The following is a 14,841-nucleotide window of genomic DNA, read 5'->3' on the forward strand; positions in this document are numbered from 1 at the left end:
TTTTGCTCATTTCTCTATTTCAGTCTACTAGTCCCTTTCATGTTTGCAACTTAAAAAAAAAATAGTGAAAGCAAAGATCAAAATGCCATGGTATAAATACAAAATCAGTAACTGGGTCCTTTGTTCTAATATTGACTTTTCACCCTTTAAACCTATTTTCTCATTCTATTTTTCATCAGAACTCTGCTGCTCCCAAGTATAAATATAAATGGACAAAGGCCTGAGAATTGTGCTGAGAACTGCAGAAAGTAGTTGAAGTTCACATTTGGACCATATCCAGTTTTCTGCCATCACAAAACTCTATTCAATCCCTCTGCACAGAAGAAGCAGATTACGTAAAAAAAGAACAAAACTTTCCTTTTATCTACTTTTCAATTTACTATGTATGAGTATTTTTGTAAAAAGTTACTTTGCTAGACTTCTAGTGGTCATGTGTGTCTCAATTATCTGTGAAACTGGCTTCACAAGGCTTTAAGTTAATAAAAATATAAGATCACCTTATTCTCGATCTAAATCATTTTAGTGCAGAAAAAAATCTTGCTAAGTTGGTCATTTCTCTGTGGCTTGAGTTCCAAAGAGTAAAATCTATGAGCATAGTGGGGGGAAAAAAACTTTGAGAGAAAAAAAGTAAATTCTTCAAATAAATAAATAAGCTGATTTACCATTTGAAATATTATAAGTATGTTTAATGATTAATAGCATACAAATATTTCATACTTTTGGAATATGAAAAACAGAAAATTCAAGATTAGGAAGAGTATTCTTTGCGCAAGAGCACTAAATGTGTCATCAGCAGACTTTATCAGTTTATAATTAGGAGAATTTAGGCACCATCAAAGAACTGTTACAAAATAACACAATAAAGCTAAGACCCTAGTCTCAGTAGATTTACATGAGGGCAAAGAAAGGAACAAACTCACTTTTTCCAACTATGGGAAAATTAGGGGAAAAAGCAATTATCCTCTATGATAAATGAGCCATTCTGAGTTGGGAAATCAGAGCATCTCCCTGTTTCATGTACCCAGTTTGAGCATTTTCTATTCTTTGCTGCAAGCTGTTTCTTTCATCTTTCAAACACAAGAAAATTAAAGTCGTACTATTGAGGACATATGAGGAAGTCAGTCTTGGAAGCAGTGAACTACAATGATGGATTACTGTAGCACTTTGATATAAAATCAAAAAGAGACTCAGCTTGAAAAAGCATACTATTGTTTTCATTTAAAGCTAAGTTTATGTGTAGGAGGAAGACACATTCTGAACGGCTCACCAAGGTAAGCGGTCTGAGGCCGGCACAGACCTTTGAGGCAATTTGACGTGAGTTGTCACAATAAACCCACACCCAGGGTATTATTAATGAGCACTGCTCTAAGAAACCAAGGTGAGAACTGACAAGTGGAACCATTTTGTTACATCCTGCATTTATTTAAGCAAACCGAATGTGTAGAGATAGGAAATTAAAGCGTTATAACATTTTACAAATACAGAAAGAAGACACAGAATAATAATACCCTGGAGAGAGTGCATCTGAGAACGAGGCTTCATCACAGGAGAACACTCGCAGGGACCACTTGGGAGCCATGGCCGATGCATCCACCTGTAATTCTTGTTCTGACATCATTCGAATGGTTTCAATAGATAAATCAGCAATCTGCTCTTACATGAATGATAATTCTAATGATCATGGTAGCCTTGAAGGGTTTGTGAGTAACTATACATACACGATGCTCAGCTGAATGTGTTATTTCAGTGCTGCTATACATTATGCGGGGGAAATAACAGCATATTACACAATTACTGTGACATCCACTAAAATGTGAACTAGTTTGCATAGGTTAGTCCTTTGGGCAGCACGATGTTGCTCTAGTCCACCAAGGCTTAAAGATTCACAGTGTAGAGGAAAAAATATGAATTAAAGCATTTCTACTAAAATATATTTTAATAGCTGGTGTTAACAATTTGCATAACAAAAGCCAAATTATATTAATAACGTGTCATTCTGTAATCGCCTTCATTTTAAAACATGAAGTGTTTTCTATAAAACTGTAGGCTCTCAAAGTTAGTACAATCTTGCAAATTAATCATCAACCACAATTCTACATATTTTGAAGCAAATAGAAACCAATCTGCACAAGGATTCAAGTTCATGTTTTAATCACAGGTCAAAGAGCAAAGATTCCACACCCTGCCTGTAATACACTTGGTGCTACTTATAAATGCTCAGCCGTTCATTGTATGAACACTAAAGAAGGGAACTATGATGTAGTTTTCTCTTTTCCTTTAAAGTAAATCATTCTTAACAGCAACTGGATTACAAAGAAGTGTATACTATGCAAATTGAATACCATATATCAAACACAAAAAGCATATGGAATTCCCATGAAGATACTGAAGTGAAAAGGACAACTAGGGCGTAGATTTGCCCCAGGGGTCCTTCCAGGCTTGTGGATCCAGTAGTCTAAGCATCAGGAAATGATGGCCACAGAGAAGCATCATACAATGTCTTGATTTTCTTGAATCAGTGCTAGTGGATAATTGCCTGGAAAGAACCTTTAATGAGTGTGGAATACTTCAAAAAGAGACTTTCATTTTAGCATTCTTCACTTGGTTTACAGAGCTTCTTAGTAACTAAAGCTTTCTTACCTCCATGTCAAGTTACCACAAACAACCATACTCTAACCACTTTTAGATTATTAGAAGCAAATAGCTAAGGTATAATGGACTTATGAAGTGAATTTCATCTGGTGTAATGAATTCAGCCTCATAACATAATTCTTCTAACTTACAATAGGCATTTTAAATCTCAAACCTAAAGTTTATGTTTATGCATCTCAACCATGTATAAATTCACAAAGAATCTTTCAGAAATAGACGAAAGAAGTTGGTATTTTCTAAAGTTCTAAACCTCTAGAGGTAAAATACAATCAGTTATCACCTTTCCTAACCATCAGGAGCATCTCACTTCCCCACCATAAAAATACCAATAATCATACAATAAAATATTACTATAGAATAGGCAGAAGCTTGCTTGCCTGGTTTTCTTTCCAAGACCATAATGAATAAACAAGGGTAATCAAAAAGGCACTGATATTTTTTATCTCTATATAAGTATAATTTTGGTATAAACTATATCCACTTTATATAGAGGGTGTTATTAAAGGATCACACACAATTTCTTTAATCTTTTCATTAAAAAACATTCCACTGGAGATGGGTAAACCTGAAGAAAAGATGCGCCTCTTAAGTTTCCACTGTGTGTTTAGGGAAATCTTCCCAAATCCCAGAGTGTTGTCGAGCTCAATACAGACAAGATAAGGAAAGAAAGACTGTAGCGAGACTGGCAAAACTATATGTTCACCATCCTCAAGTAATGAACCTGGCGGCAAGAGAGGGGCTGGTCTAATCGCATCCACATTCAGAAAAGGTGCTCCTGGGAACTGTGCTTGCAAATTTCTGTGTGGTGTCTGAGGTGGGGGAAGCCTGAGAAGATGCAGGGACAGTGTGGAGATCTGACAACCGGATAATTATTTCCAAGTGGGCTACACTGTGGATGTGTAAACAATAAAAAGGAGACATGAAGGCGTGCCTTGTCACAGGTTAGAAATAGAAAGCTTTCCCAGAGAACAAGAATTAGTAAAAACGCTCACTACAAAAACTTACACCACAAGCGATATATTCGGTTGCTATGCTCTGCTCAAGAGAGATGATCCATCTAAGTTCTGTTTTCGGAACCTTTTAAAAGCGTATCAAACTGCCCTTGTGCTTTTATCAGGTTTGAGAACACATCACAATTAGAAAATCAGGTGCATGCTCTCTGTGCTCGGGCATTTACAGCCCTCTTTAACTTGATTTTTAAAAGACTTGTTTTTTTAAAACCCTTCTTGAGCTGTCATATTATGTAGGATATAACTGTTGCCAAATTGAAAACAAGAGGGGGGACGTGTGGAAAGGGGAAAAGGTGTTCGAGAATGTAGTCTTGAAAATGATGCTGTAAAAATAGCACTTTGGTTTTATACATATATTTTTTTCTGTATTTCTGCTGAGATGCTTAATATCCTGACAGGTTTTAATAACAGTGACAACACCATCAAATTATAGCATCAGGAGCGGGTGCAACTTGTTGTCCCTCAGTCTTTATTGTAAAATAACTGCCCTCTAGTTAAATTCTGATCAGTTCTTATGCAAACATTATGTGAAGCTTAAAATTTGGGGAAAACTACTCCCCAAATAAGTATTGACTTTACATTCAATGAATCTGATTTTGAAATAAGTGGAAGAGAAAAACAATGAAACAGTAAGCTGTTCCCCATTATAATCATCATTTCAAATTGGTTTCCTTTGAGCTTCCTATAAATGTGCTACTTATCAAAAAGTGTACCCATCCCACATTGAGTTTGCAGATTTAATCAACAACTACTCTCTTATAATCACAAAAAGTAGTCTGTCTGGGTGAATCATAAATATTTATTTAATGGCATAATAAAACTAAGCAAGCTTAGTTGCCCTCAGTTTTAATGGAAAAGAATTTTTGAAAGAATATTCCAAGTTCTGCTTGTTTTCGTAGGTTTGTGTATAAGACACCAAAACCAGTATGGGGTTTAATAAATTGAATTGCAACTGATCATTTCAGTGACAGAAAATCAGGCAAGCTGATTATGTGGTGATCTGTAAAACCCCCTCAAATAACCTCTAGTCATTTTCCTGAATTTTTCTCTTCTCAGTTTTACATCAGTGTCATATAGTATGTTGCTTGAGTGTAATAAAGCTTATCTAATTACTCTTTTAGCCTGATAAAAATGAGACTGTAGATTTCAAAACTATGTGCTTACTTTTCAAAGGTGTAAATGAATTAATATTTGTCTTTGGACTAATAAATATTTCAAGAAAAGATGTTTTACAGCTTATTTTGTTAATTTCTTTGAATATGTCATTAAGGCAGATATCCCCACGGCCCATATATTTGATTACATGTTTATAATTACATTTTGCTTTTTCAGTTTCATCACAGCTGTAAAGTCAGACCCTACATGACTGCTACCCTGTTGCAAGTCTCACTAATGGCACAATCAGAAAAACCCAGAGTTGCTGATGGGCGTGAACCTCTCCAGTGATCTCGACTGTGGACTCCAGGTAAAAACTTCATAACGTGATGGTCATCGCTGCGAATCCAGCAAGAGCCTGCAAAGTCACTCATTGGAAAATTAAAATGTGACAACGATTTCTTTTTTAATGAACAACTTGTCAAATCTCTGGTGACATCCCCCTCTCAGTTCCAAATGTGATTTAGAAAATAAAAACCAGAAAGTGGAAAGGAAATCTTTTCATTAAGCAATTTCAGTAGCTAGATTTCCATCCAAGAATCTGAATACTGTTTTCCCAAATAAGAAACCAGATCACCTGTCTCTCTGTGTGTGCAGCTGGTTATCTTCTGTTCATTGATTTCTCCCAGCACACTTCATATTCCAGCTTTGTCACTGGCTTCTAGGAAGTTTTCTTAATTTTTAAGTCAACAGTGGCATTAAGTTAATGAAGCTGTTCAATAAATGCCTAAATCACTTATTTGCTAGTGTATACATCTATTTCCTAAGGTGTAAATCCTTCAAAACTAGAGTGCAATGCGGCAGAAGAATCTCAAGCAACTTTTCAAGTTATGCTTTTCTGATGAGCTGGCATCTAGAGGGTAGGGCTTTTAGGTATCGGCCACACTTTTTGTTTGAATAACAGGAACAGGGAGTGCAGCTGCCTATGTTACAGAAGCTTGAACCTACATGACATGCAACAGGGTAAAGGCTATTAGTATTAGGGAAATAACATACATGACCTTAAATTTTGCCCTTTGCAGAGTAGCTGTGAAGTTATTTGGTCCTGACATTCTATGGAGCCAAGCGTGTACTTAGGTTCATAGAATGTAAATGGAGAATAGGATATGTCTCGGTACAAATGAGAAATAAATAGACCCAAGTTGGCCCAGGGAACAAGGAAATTTCTTTGTTCACTGAAAGTTTCTAGATCCCTAAGGCCACCAGTCAGTATAATTTTAACAGAACTGTCAGTCTTCCACTGCTTACATTTATTATATTTAGGCAATTTTCACTTGAATTGGAAATTGCCTTGTGACTCGAAAGCTAAATGGTTTTTAAATTATCAGCTGTGTTATTGAATTAAGAGGACTGGCTTCTGGTGATTCCAAAGCGACAGCTAAGAAGTTTCATATATTTGTGACATTTGAGGGACAATCAACATCTCTATTAAAGTTTACAAAAATATGTTTTCCCAGAAGATTTCAGTAGCCAATCAAAGGAAACCATTAACACAACTAGCAGCACCAGGTCTCCAGACCTGATTATTTGTTAATATCAATTACCAAAAATGCTGCTATTTTTCAGCCCAGAAGTCACTCCTTCTTCCTGGTACCTGCGTGTCTAATTGTCAAAGGAAGGATAGATTATTGTAAAATAACTGCCAAGTTGTCTTAAAAGTATCTTCTATCTTTTAAAAAGATTGGGTTTAGTATACATTAGAACAAAGCTCAAAGGGCAAGGAGAAATGATTAATTAACAAACTCAATGTAATTCGCTGGAAGCATCCCGGTTTTTCCAGTTCTCTGCACCGTGCCGTACATCCAGCCGTCGTCAATGGGCTGCACGTTGACGATGTAGTCACCATCTCTGAAGGAGACTTCATCTTCATCCTGGGCGCTGTAATCGTACATGGCTCGGTAGGTCCTCTGAGAAAGGAAAGATGGGGTCACACGATGGACACCAAGACAGTCATGGCTACAAATGCCAACCGCGACAAACCAGCCCACACATAAAGGAACTACCAGGAACCCTTCCGAGCACATCTATTTCTGGAGCCCACTGTCTGTCCTGATTGTGTTCATTCCAAGGTTACTAGTCTGGCAAAAGGGGTAATATTGTGGACCAGAGCAAGCCACTAAATACAACAGCTAGCTGTCAAAAAGTAAGCTTTGAGCACTTGGAACTCTCTGCTCCATATTATGTGACAGCCTGGATAGAGGGTGGACAGTTTGGGGGGGTATGTATGACTGAATCCTTTTGCGGCTCACCAGAAACTATCACAACATTGTTTGTTAATTGGTTATACCCCAATACAAAATAAAAAGCTTTTTTAAAAAAGTAAGCTTTGAAGCAGTAAAGCCACTCCCTCACTTTCAGATAAGTCCAGAGACCTTAGATTATGTAGATTCTCCCCTAGTCCACATTCTTCAGAGAACAAAACTCACCATAGTGGCAGACAGGCCCAAGTCACTGCCAAGTCATTACAACCATTGGTCCCCTGGCAGAGGTGATGAACTTTACTAAAAAAATTTGTTTCTACTTTAAAATATTTTTAAAAAAGAAAAAGAAAAAAATCCATAATATACTCAATAGGACTTTGTATCACGTGATAGGAGACATTTAGCATATGAATGTCATGAATATTGAGGTACATATAATTAAATCCTTGTTATAATGAGTTGAGTTTTACTATATTTGTTTTCATTTGAGGCCAAGAATTTAGCTAATAATATCAGACAACCTCAAAATCAAGTGCATTAGTAGACTGAGGAAACTGACTGAGATGCAAGAATCTTAGAGTGATTAAAGATTCCTTACCACCCATTAAAGGGAATAAGTCATAGACATGTGACATATAGCACAGGGAAATAGTCAATAATATTATAATAATTCTGTATGGTACACAATCTATAAGAATACCAAATCACTATGTTGTATACCTGAAACTAATGTAAAAAAATGAATTTTTTTATGTAAAAAATGAACCATATTCAATCCAACTGTATTCCATGTGCTTTGATATTCTGGAGATAAACTGTGAAGACCAGGGAAGGAGGAGCACTTCAGTCGGGCACTTACTAGATTTGGTGAATGCTGCATTGACCTCACAGATGACAGGCTGGTCTGGTGCATGTACCCATAGCCTTGAGAATGGCTTTGCTGGTAGGCTCCAGGAAGAACAGGTGCTGGACATCAAACAGACACACACACACACACACACAAAGAATCCTTAAAATGAGCCTCAGAGTACCCATCCCAAGCCCTCAAGTAACCCCATGCTCAGCTAGACAATTCTGGAGCAAAACGCCATTTTCAGTGTCATGTGAAATGTGAGCAGTGACGTTATAAGTGACCTCTAGGGTACTATAAATTTCAGTCATGAGGGAATATGTAGGTAATCAGTGTGACATGCAATCAAATACGTGTTAGAAATGCTTATAATGCTCTATTGCAGATGCTATATATTAAAACAACACAAATAACAAAAACTCCCATAATCTCTTAAAAAATTCATGTTTTCACTTGGCTGTTTGATCCCTGTAGGCATTTTCAAAAATAAAAATAAGAAATTTAAAGGATTTTACAGCAAAGACTTACTGTATAGCATAGGGAACTATACTCTATAATAATCTAGAAAGGAAAAGAATCTGAAAAAGAAATAAGACTTACATGTATATGTATAACTGAATCACTGTGATGTAAATTTGAAACTAACACAACACTGTAAATCAGCTATATGTCAATTAAAAAAAAAAGAAATTTAAAGGAATTTAATTGGATTGTCAGACCAGTGACAGGATATAAGTGTTTTCACAAAATATTGAATACTTAACAATAGACACTTTCAGTATTTTAAGACATACTGCTGAATGTTACCTTTACAAAGATGGTAGACATAGCATATGTTTAGAAACAAATGTTTGTTAAGCAGTTAATAATAAGTCTGTACCTTTTAAGGAAAATTTTATTTAGAATATATGGATCATATATATGAATCATATAAGAATCATTTTATTTTGGCTATAAGTCAGTTGAATAAAGTTACAAAACCTTAGGAACCAAACCACTTAAAGAATTTCATAAACATTAAACTTCTACATTAAAAAAAAGAGAGTATTCACTTAGTTTGTGCTAGTCTCACACTAATTAACGATATTCAAAAGACATAGTTCCTGTTTTGCAGAAAACAGAATTCTAGAGAAACTAATACAGAAGCTAGACAAAACCCCACAAAAATCAGTAGTGTGTATTTGTAACCAGAATCACGGGCTATACATGAAGGTATTATAGTAGGCATTCCCTTCATCATAGGACTTGTATGATACAAGTCCTATAAAAACCCACAACAGATTGTCCTGTTTGTTCAATCAGGCTGAGTATATAACATAATTATAATGGTTGATTTACTTAGGACATTATAATAAAAGAATAAAGCAGATGCAATTCTTGGGTATTATGAATAATTACTATTTTATAAGTGCACACTCATTCTAATGATATATGAGAACATCAAACTTTAAAGAAGTTTAATCATCAGAAAGTAACAAATCATTACTGTATTCTCCATATAATAGTGATATTAGGTTAAATGGAGATTTTTAAAGTAGTTCTTGAATTAATTCATATTATAATGTTGTAACTGCATTTATTTAATGTCTTTCTAGAGAAAGCACTTAACTTGGATTGCAGTATATTTTAAAGTTATTAAACATCAAATACTTCAGAAAACAGCACTTTTTAACATTATCAACTCAATTTAAATGTTTAATGTTAATAGACATCAAGGATGTTGTCAAAATTCACTCATTAAAAAAAAACAATTTCCATAAATACCAAGACCTAATTAATTAGCCGAGTAAAAAAGCTTTCCTTGTGTTGGAAGCAGAAAGCACTGACCACTCATTTATTTTCTCCCTTGACTATCAGCAAATATTTAAAAGACTTCGTGTGTGCATACAGCTGACTCCCCTTCCTGTCACTTGGATGTGAACAGTTCTCACTGTCCACTACATTCAAAGCATGCAGGCATTAGAAGAGTGACAAAACCAGTTGTCTTCCTATAGCTGTGATGGTCTTGGACACTTATCCTTTGCCCAATTAAAGAAATGGCTCAGGATACTCACAGCATTTCCTTAAATACATATTAATCAGTGGCTCCAACTGCATCCCCAGGCTAGCACTTCTGGACTGGGTTTTCATCCATTTAAACAAGTCATTTCTTCATTATTATCTTGATCTATATGTGAATACTTAAGATTAAATAAGTAACCCTTTAAAATTAACTAAAATTAAAAATTAAACTCTTGATCCTTTGTCACACTATTTAACTATGACCTTTAAATTTTGATGTACAGAGTCAAGCACCATCATCTTAAAATATCTGGGGGAAAAAAATCAAGAAAGGACAATGATGAAAAAAACTCTTAAATATGCTATCTGATAGGCTGTAACACATTTAAATTTACACAGGTTTAGCACCCATCAGTACTGACAACTCAAGAAATGTTGTTTAAAAGTATTCTCTAGATACAGAACCATAATTTGAAAAGATACATGTACTCCAGTGTTCACTGCAGCACTATTTACAATAGCCAAGATATGGAAGCCACCTAAATGCCAATCAAAAGAGGAATGGACAAAGAAGATGTGGCACATATATACAATGGGCTATCATCCAGCCATAAAGATGGAATTGTGCCACTCTCAGAGGTGTAGATGGATGAGAGACTGTCATAAAGAGTGATGTTCAGTCATAAAGAGAAAAACAAATATCATATATTAACATACAAATGAGGACTTTAGAAAGGTGGTACAGATGGACTTATTTCCAGAACAGAAACAGAGTCAAAGATGTAGAAAACAAACTTACAATTACCAAAGCCGGAAGGAGAGAAGACTAAATTAAGAGACCGGGATTAACACATACACACGATCACATATAAAACTGATAATAAAGACCTATTGTGTAGATCAGGGAACTCTACTCAATATTCTTTAATAGTCTATATGAGAAAAGGTCTCAAATCTAAAAAAGATGAATATATGCATAACTGATTTACTTTGTTGTACACCTAAAACTAACACAACATTGTAAGCCAACTATACTCCAATAAAAATTGTTTTAAAAAGTGTTCTCTAGTTTTGGCATTTAAAAATGAAGTAAATTTGCTGCTGCTGCTGCTGTCACTTCAGTTGTGTCTGACTCTGTGTGACCCCTTAGACGGCAGCCCACCAGGCTCCCCCGTCCCTGGGATTCTCCAGGCAAGAACACTGGAGTGGGTTGCCATTTCCTTCTCCAATGCGTGAAAGTGAAAAGTGAAAGTGAAGTCGCTCAGTCGTGTCCGACTCTTAGCGACCCATGGACTGCAGCCCACCAGGCTCCTCCATCCATGGGATTTTCCAGGTAAGAGTACTGGAGTGGGGTGCCACTGCCTTCTCCAGAAGTAAATTTATGCCTACTCAATTGTTCAAATCTGACCTCCAAAAGGAATCTGTAGCTACTGTGAAATACAGAGGGAGAAGAAAGTATTTATCCTAAACATGCACAGATTGGAAAGAACAGAAGAGTTTAGAATGAGAAATCTCAGAGTAAATACAAACTATCTTATCCTTATGGTCTCTTCTCACTCCTTTATTGATTATTTTCATCTCCCTCTCTGGCTATATTATTTAACACAAGTCCTTTTGGGGTTATCAAACTTGTTATCTACCTTATACTTGGTACAATAAAAGATTTTTCAGGAAGATCCTATTAGGACTATAAAAATATAACAGAGCTCAGAGGAATCAACTTACTAAAAGCAAATGCCTATTTAAAAGCAGGCACAAACAATGCTTTTTTATTGTTTTGCTACATGAATGTTTTTTATGAAACATAGGAGGAACAAGCAAAAGGAAATTTCAAGCAGTTGCTCTGGAAATTGGGTTTATTCCTTAATAAAATTTGAGCAAAAGATGAGTATGAGATATTGTTCATGAAAATAGGGAATTCAATCAGTTTCACAAAAGCAAGATATTAGGCTAATTTTGCAATGAACAAGAATTTCTTAAGAAAGAGAAGAGCACACAGTGCCTTCCTTATTACACTAGTGGTCAGTCCCCACGCACATTGGTACAGATGATGGTAAAGACTCTTGATGCTTGACCTCAAGAGTTTTGAGGTTAAGTAGTTTCTATTTCAAAATAATAAAGGCCCCAAAACAACAGCTTTCATTACATTACGGCAACCACAAAACATGAAAGTGTGACTCAACTTCCATTTCACATTGATAAACCAGAGATTGACCAGAGATCTGGAAGCTGACTAAAGCGCTGCAGATTTGGGGCCCTATTTGAATGTCCTGTAATATTTATAAGGGTTTCCCAGGTGGCACTAGTGGTAAAGAACACACCTGCCAATCAAGAGACATAAGAGAGATCGGGAGGGTCCCCTAAGGAGGACATGACAATCTACTCCAGTGTTCTTGCCTGGGAAATTCCATGAACAGAGGGGCCTGGAGGACAACAGTCCATGGGGTTGCAAAGAGTCAGACAAGACAAGCAAATTAGCATGAATGCGTGCATCATATTTATAAAATCGAAATTTCTCTTCTAGTGCCCAATAAATTCTTCCATAAACAGCCAATACTAATATTTTCTATGTAATGTCTAGTCTTACAATGGAAGGAAAGAAAATCAAAGTAAAGAAGTAGGAAGATCATAAAACAGAAGGTGAAAATGTATGAAGAAAAATCTTTAGGAGCCTTCAGAAATCTGAAACTAGAAAAATAAGGAAATACATGCAAACACATGAAGATTAGAGTAAATGAACCCAAAAAATTTAATGAAGAAAAAGTAGAATTACCTCAATTAGCAGTAGAAAAAGCACACCCAAAAATGTCCCATCTGGGGTAGGTACCCAGAGCAAGTAGCAGAAGAAAAGGATTATTATGGAGGTACCCTCCATGTGCCTGGTGCTTTATATATTGCCCCTTAGCAAAACAGAACAGCCCTCTATTACAGGTGTCATTGCATTTCCACTTGATAGAATAAAAATCCAGAGGCTGGGAGGTTAACCAGGAAGGCATCAGAACAACCATCTCTGCACAGTGACCACAATAAAAGCCTCAGATCCTTACAGACAGAGCGGAGGTTTTGACAGCCTCAAAATGACTATAGAGTAATAGTAGATATCCAAATTTCAAGTGTGGAACATAAAAATAAATATCATGCTGTACTGTTGTCTTGGCCAGGTATAAAACCTTTTGGGCTGGTAAAAAAACACCAGACTAAGTGGCTTAACCAACATCATTTTTTTCTCACAGTTTTGGAAGCTGGGAAGTCCAAAGCCAAGCATCAGTGTCTGGTGAGGATCTGCTTCCTGATTCACAGAAGGCTATCTTTTCACTGAGTCCTTTACATGGCAGGAGGGGGAGAGGGTGATGGAACTGTGTTGGGTCTCTTCTGTTTTTATTACTTATTTATCTATATGGGGGGGTCTCTTTTATATAAGGGCACTAATCCCATTCATGAGAACTCCACCCTCACAAACTAATCACCTCCCAAGGGCCACATTACCATCATATTGGGGGTAAGGATTTCAATACATGAATTTGGAGGGACACAAGCATTAAGTCCATGGCTACTACAGACAACATGCACAGAGAAAATAAATTGGGGGGTTACTTAAAGGCATTTTTAAAAATCTAGAATAAGGAGAAAATCAGCCCTGAGGAATTTTCCAGTAAAGAATACAAGATGCAATGAAATCATCATATTTTCTAACACCTGACTATGGTTTTATCAGCTAACACATGTCAAAGAATTTAATGAGGTTTTATTTTCCCCTGGTGGCTCAGTGGTAAAGAATCTGCCTGCCAGTGTAGAAGACCTGGGTTTGATCCCAGGGTCAGGAAGATCCCCCGGAGAAGGAAATCGTAATCCGCTCCAGTGTTCTTGCCTGGGAAATTCTATGGACAGAGGAGCCTGGTGGGCTACAGTCCATGGGATTGCAAAGAGTCAGACACAACTTAGTGACTAAACAACAACAACAAGGACAAAAAAGATCTCTATTTAGACAAGCACAGGAAAACTGCTAAACGGAATGAAGACATGAATTTAAAAGAGAAAGTACGCAGATGCTGTTAGTTTTGAAGTAAATATTAAACAATAAGCTTGATCCTATCTGGGGCTTCCCTGGTGGCTCAGATGGTAAAGAATTTGCCTGTAGTGCTGGAGACCTGCATTTGATTCCTGGGTTGGGAAGATCTCCTGGAGGAGGGTATGGCAACCCACTCCAGTATTTTTGCCTAGAGAATCCCATGGACAGAGGAGCATGGTGGGCCACAGTCCATGAGCTCACTATGGGAATAAAACGAAGAGGCAGAGAGGATTCAGTTACTTGCAGTGAGTTTCAACCCTGGCTGCATATTAAATTCACCTGGAGTATTTTAAAACCAGACTGTTGTCCGTGTCTCCCCACCACCTCGATTCATTAAACCAGAGTCTCTGGGGTGGAAGTGGGAAGGAATGGACACAGATGTTTTACTTTTTAAATCTTCCACGCAATTCAAATGGGCAGCCACAATGAAAAGCAACTAAGCTACCGCCATATTTCTTCTTCGCCACCTGAAACAAACTTAGGGGCACATGTGACCCTGTTTATACTACTCCCAAATTCCCTCTCTCCCCCTGCAATGGACCAAATGTCTGTATCCCCACAAATTCATGTGTTGAATCCTATTCCCAAAATGTGGTATTTGGAGATGGGGACTTTGGGGTGATTAGGTCATGAGAATGGAGCCCTCATGAATGGGATAAGTGTCCTTATTGTGGGGGCAATATTTAACCCAGGACTCAAGGAGCAACTGGGGATTGTGGGAAGAAAGATGAGCCAAAAGAAGCTCATTGCAGGATAACTGAGGGGCTAACACGCAACATTCCTGGTGAGGCAAGCACCACGTGGCACCAATGATGGCGGGGTGGACAAAGACCCCACTTTTGGGGTGTTGACCAGGGCAGGGCCATCTGAGAGGAAATGTAGACTTTGCAGCCAAAAAATGTC

At 37.0% G+C, this 14,841-nt stretch overlaps 1 protein-coding gene across 3 annotated transcripts in view; it reads right to left on the minus strand.

The window, feature by feature from the left end:
• Window positions 1–664: 664 nt before the first annotated feature.
• NEBL (nebulette) overlaps window positions 665–14,841 on the minus strand; it is a 365,699-nt gene continuing 351,522 nt past the window's right edge. For all 3 annotated transcript variants that reach the window (XM_070472043.1, XM_070472045.1, XM_070472044.1), the window contains 2 exons: window positions 7,878–7,984; window positions 665–6,724 (listed from right to left, as the gene is read on the minus strand). In XM_070472043.1, the coding sequence (XP_070328144.1) occupies window positions 6,548–6,724; window positions 7,878–7,984 (284 nt within the window). In that variant the 3' untranslated portion in view covers window positions 665–6,547. The remainder of the gene's footprint in view (window positions 6,725–7,877; window positions 7,985–14,841) is intronic.

This window comes from Odocoileus virginianus, chromosome 9 (genome assembly GCF_023699985.2).
Source record: "Odocoileus virginianus isolate 20LAN1187 ecotype Illinois chromosome 9, Ovbor_1.2, whole genome shotgun sequence".
Taxonomy (NCBI): Eukaryota; Metazoa; Chordata; class Mammalia; order Artiodactyla; family Cervidae; genus Odocoileus; species Odocoileus virginianus.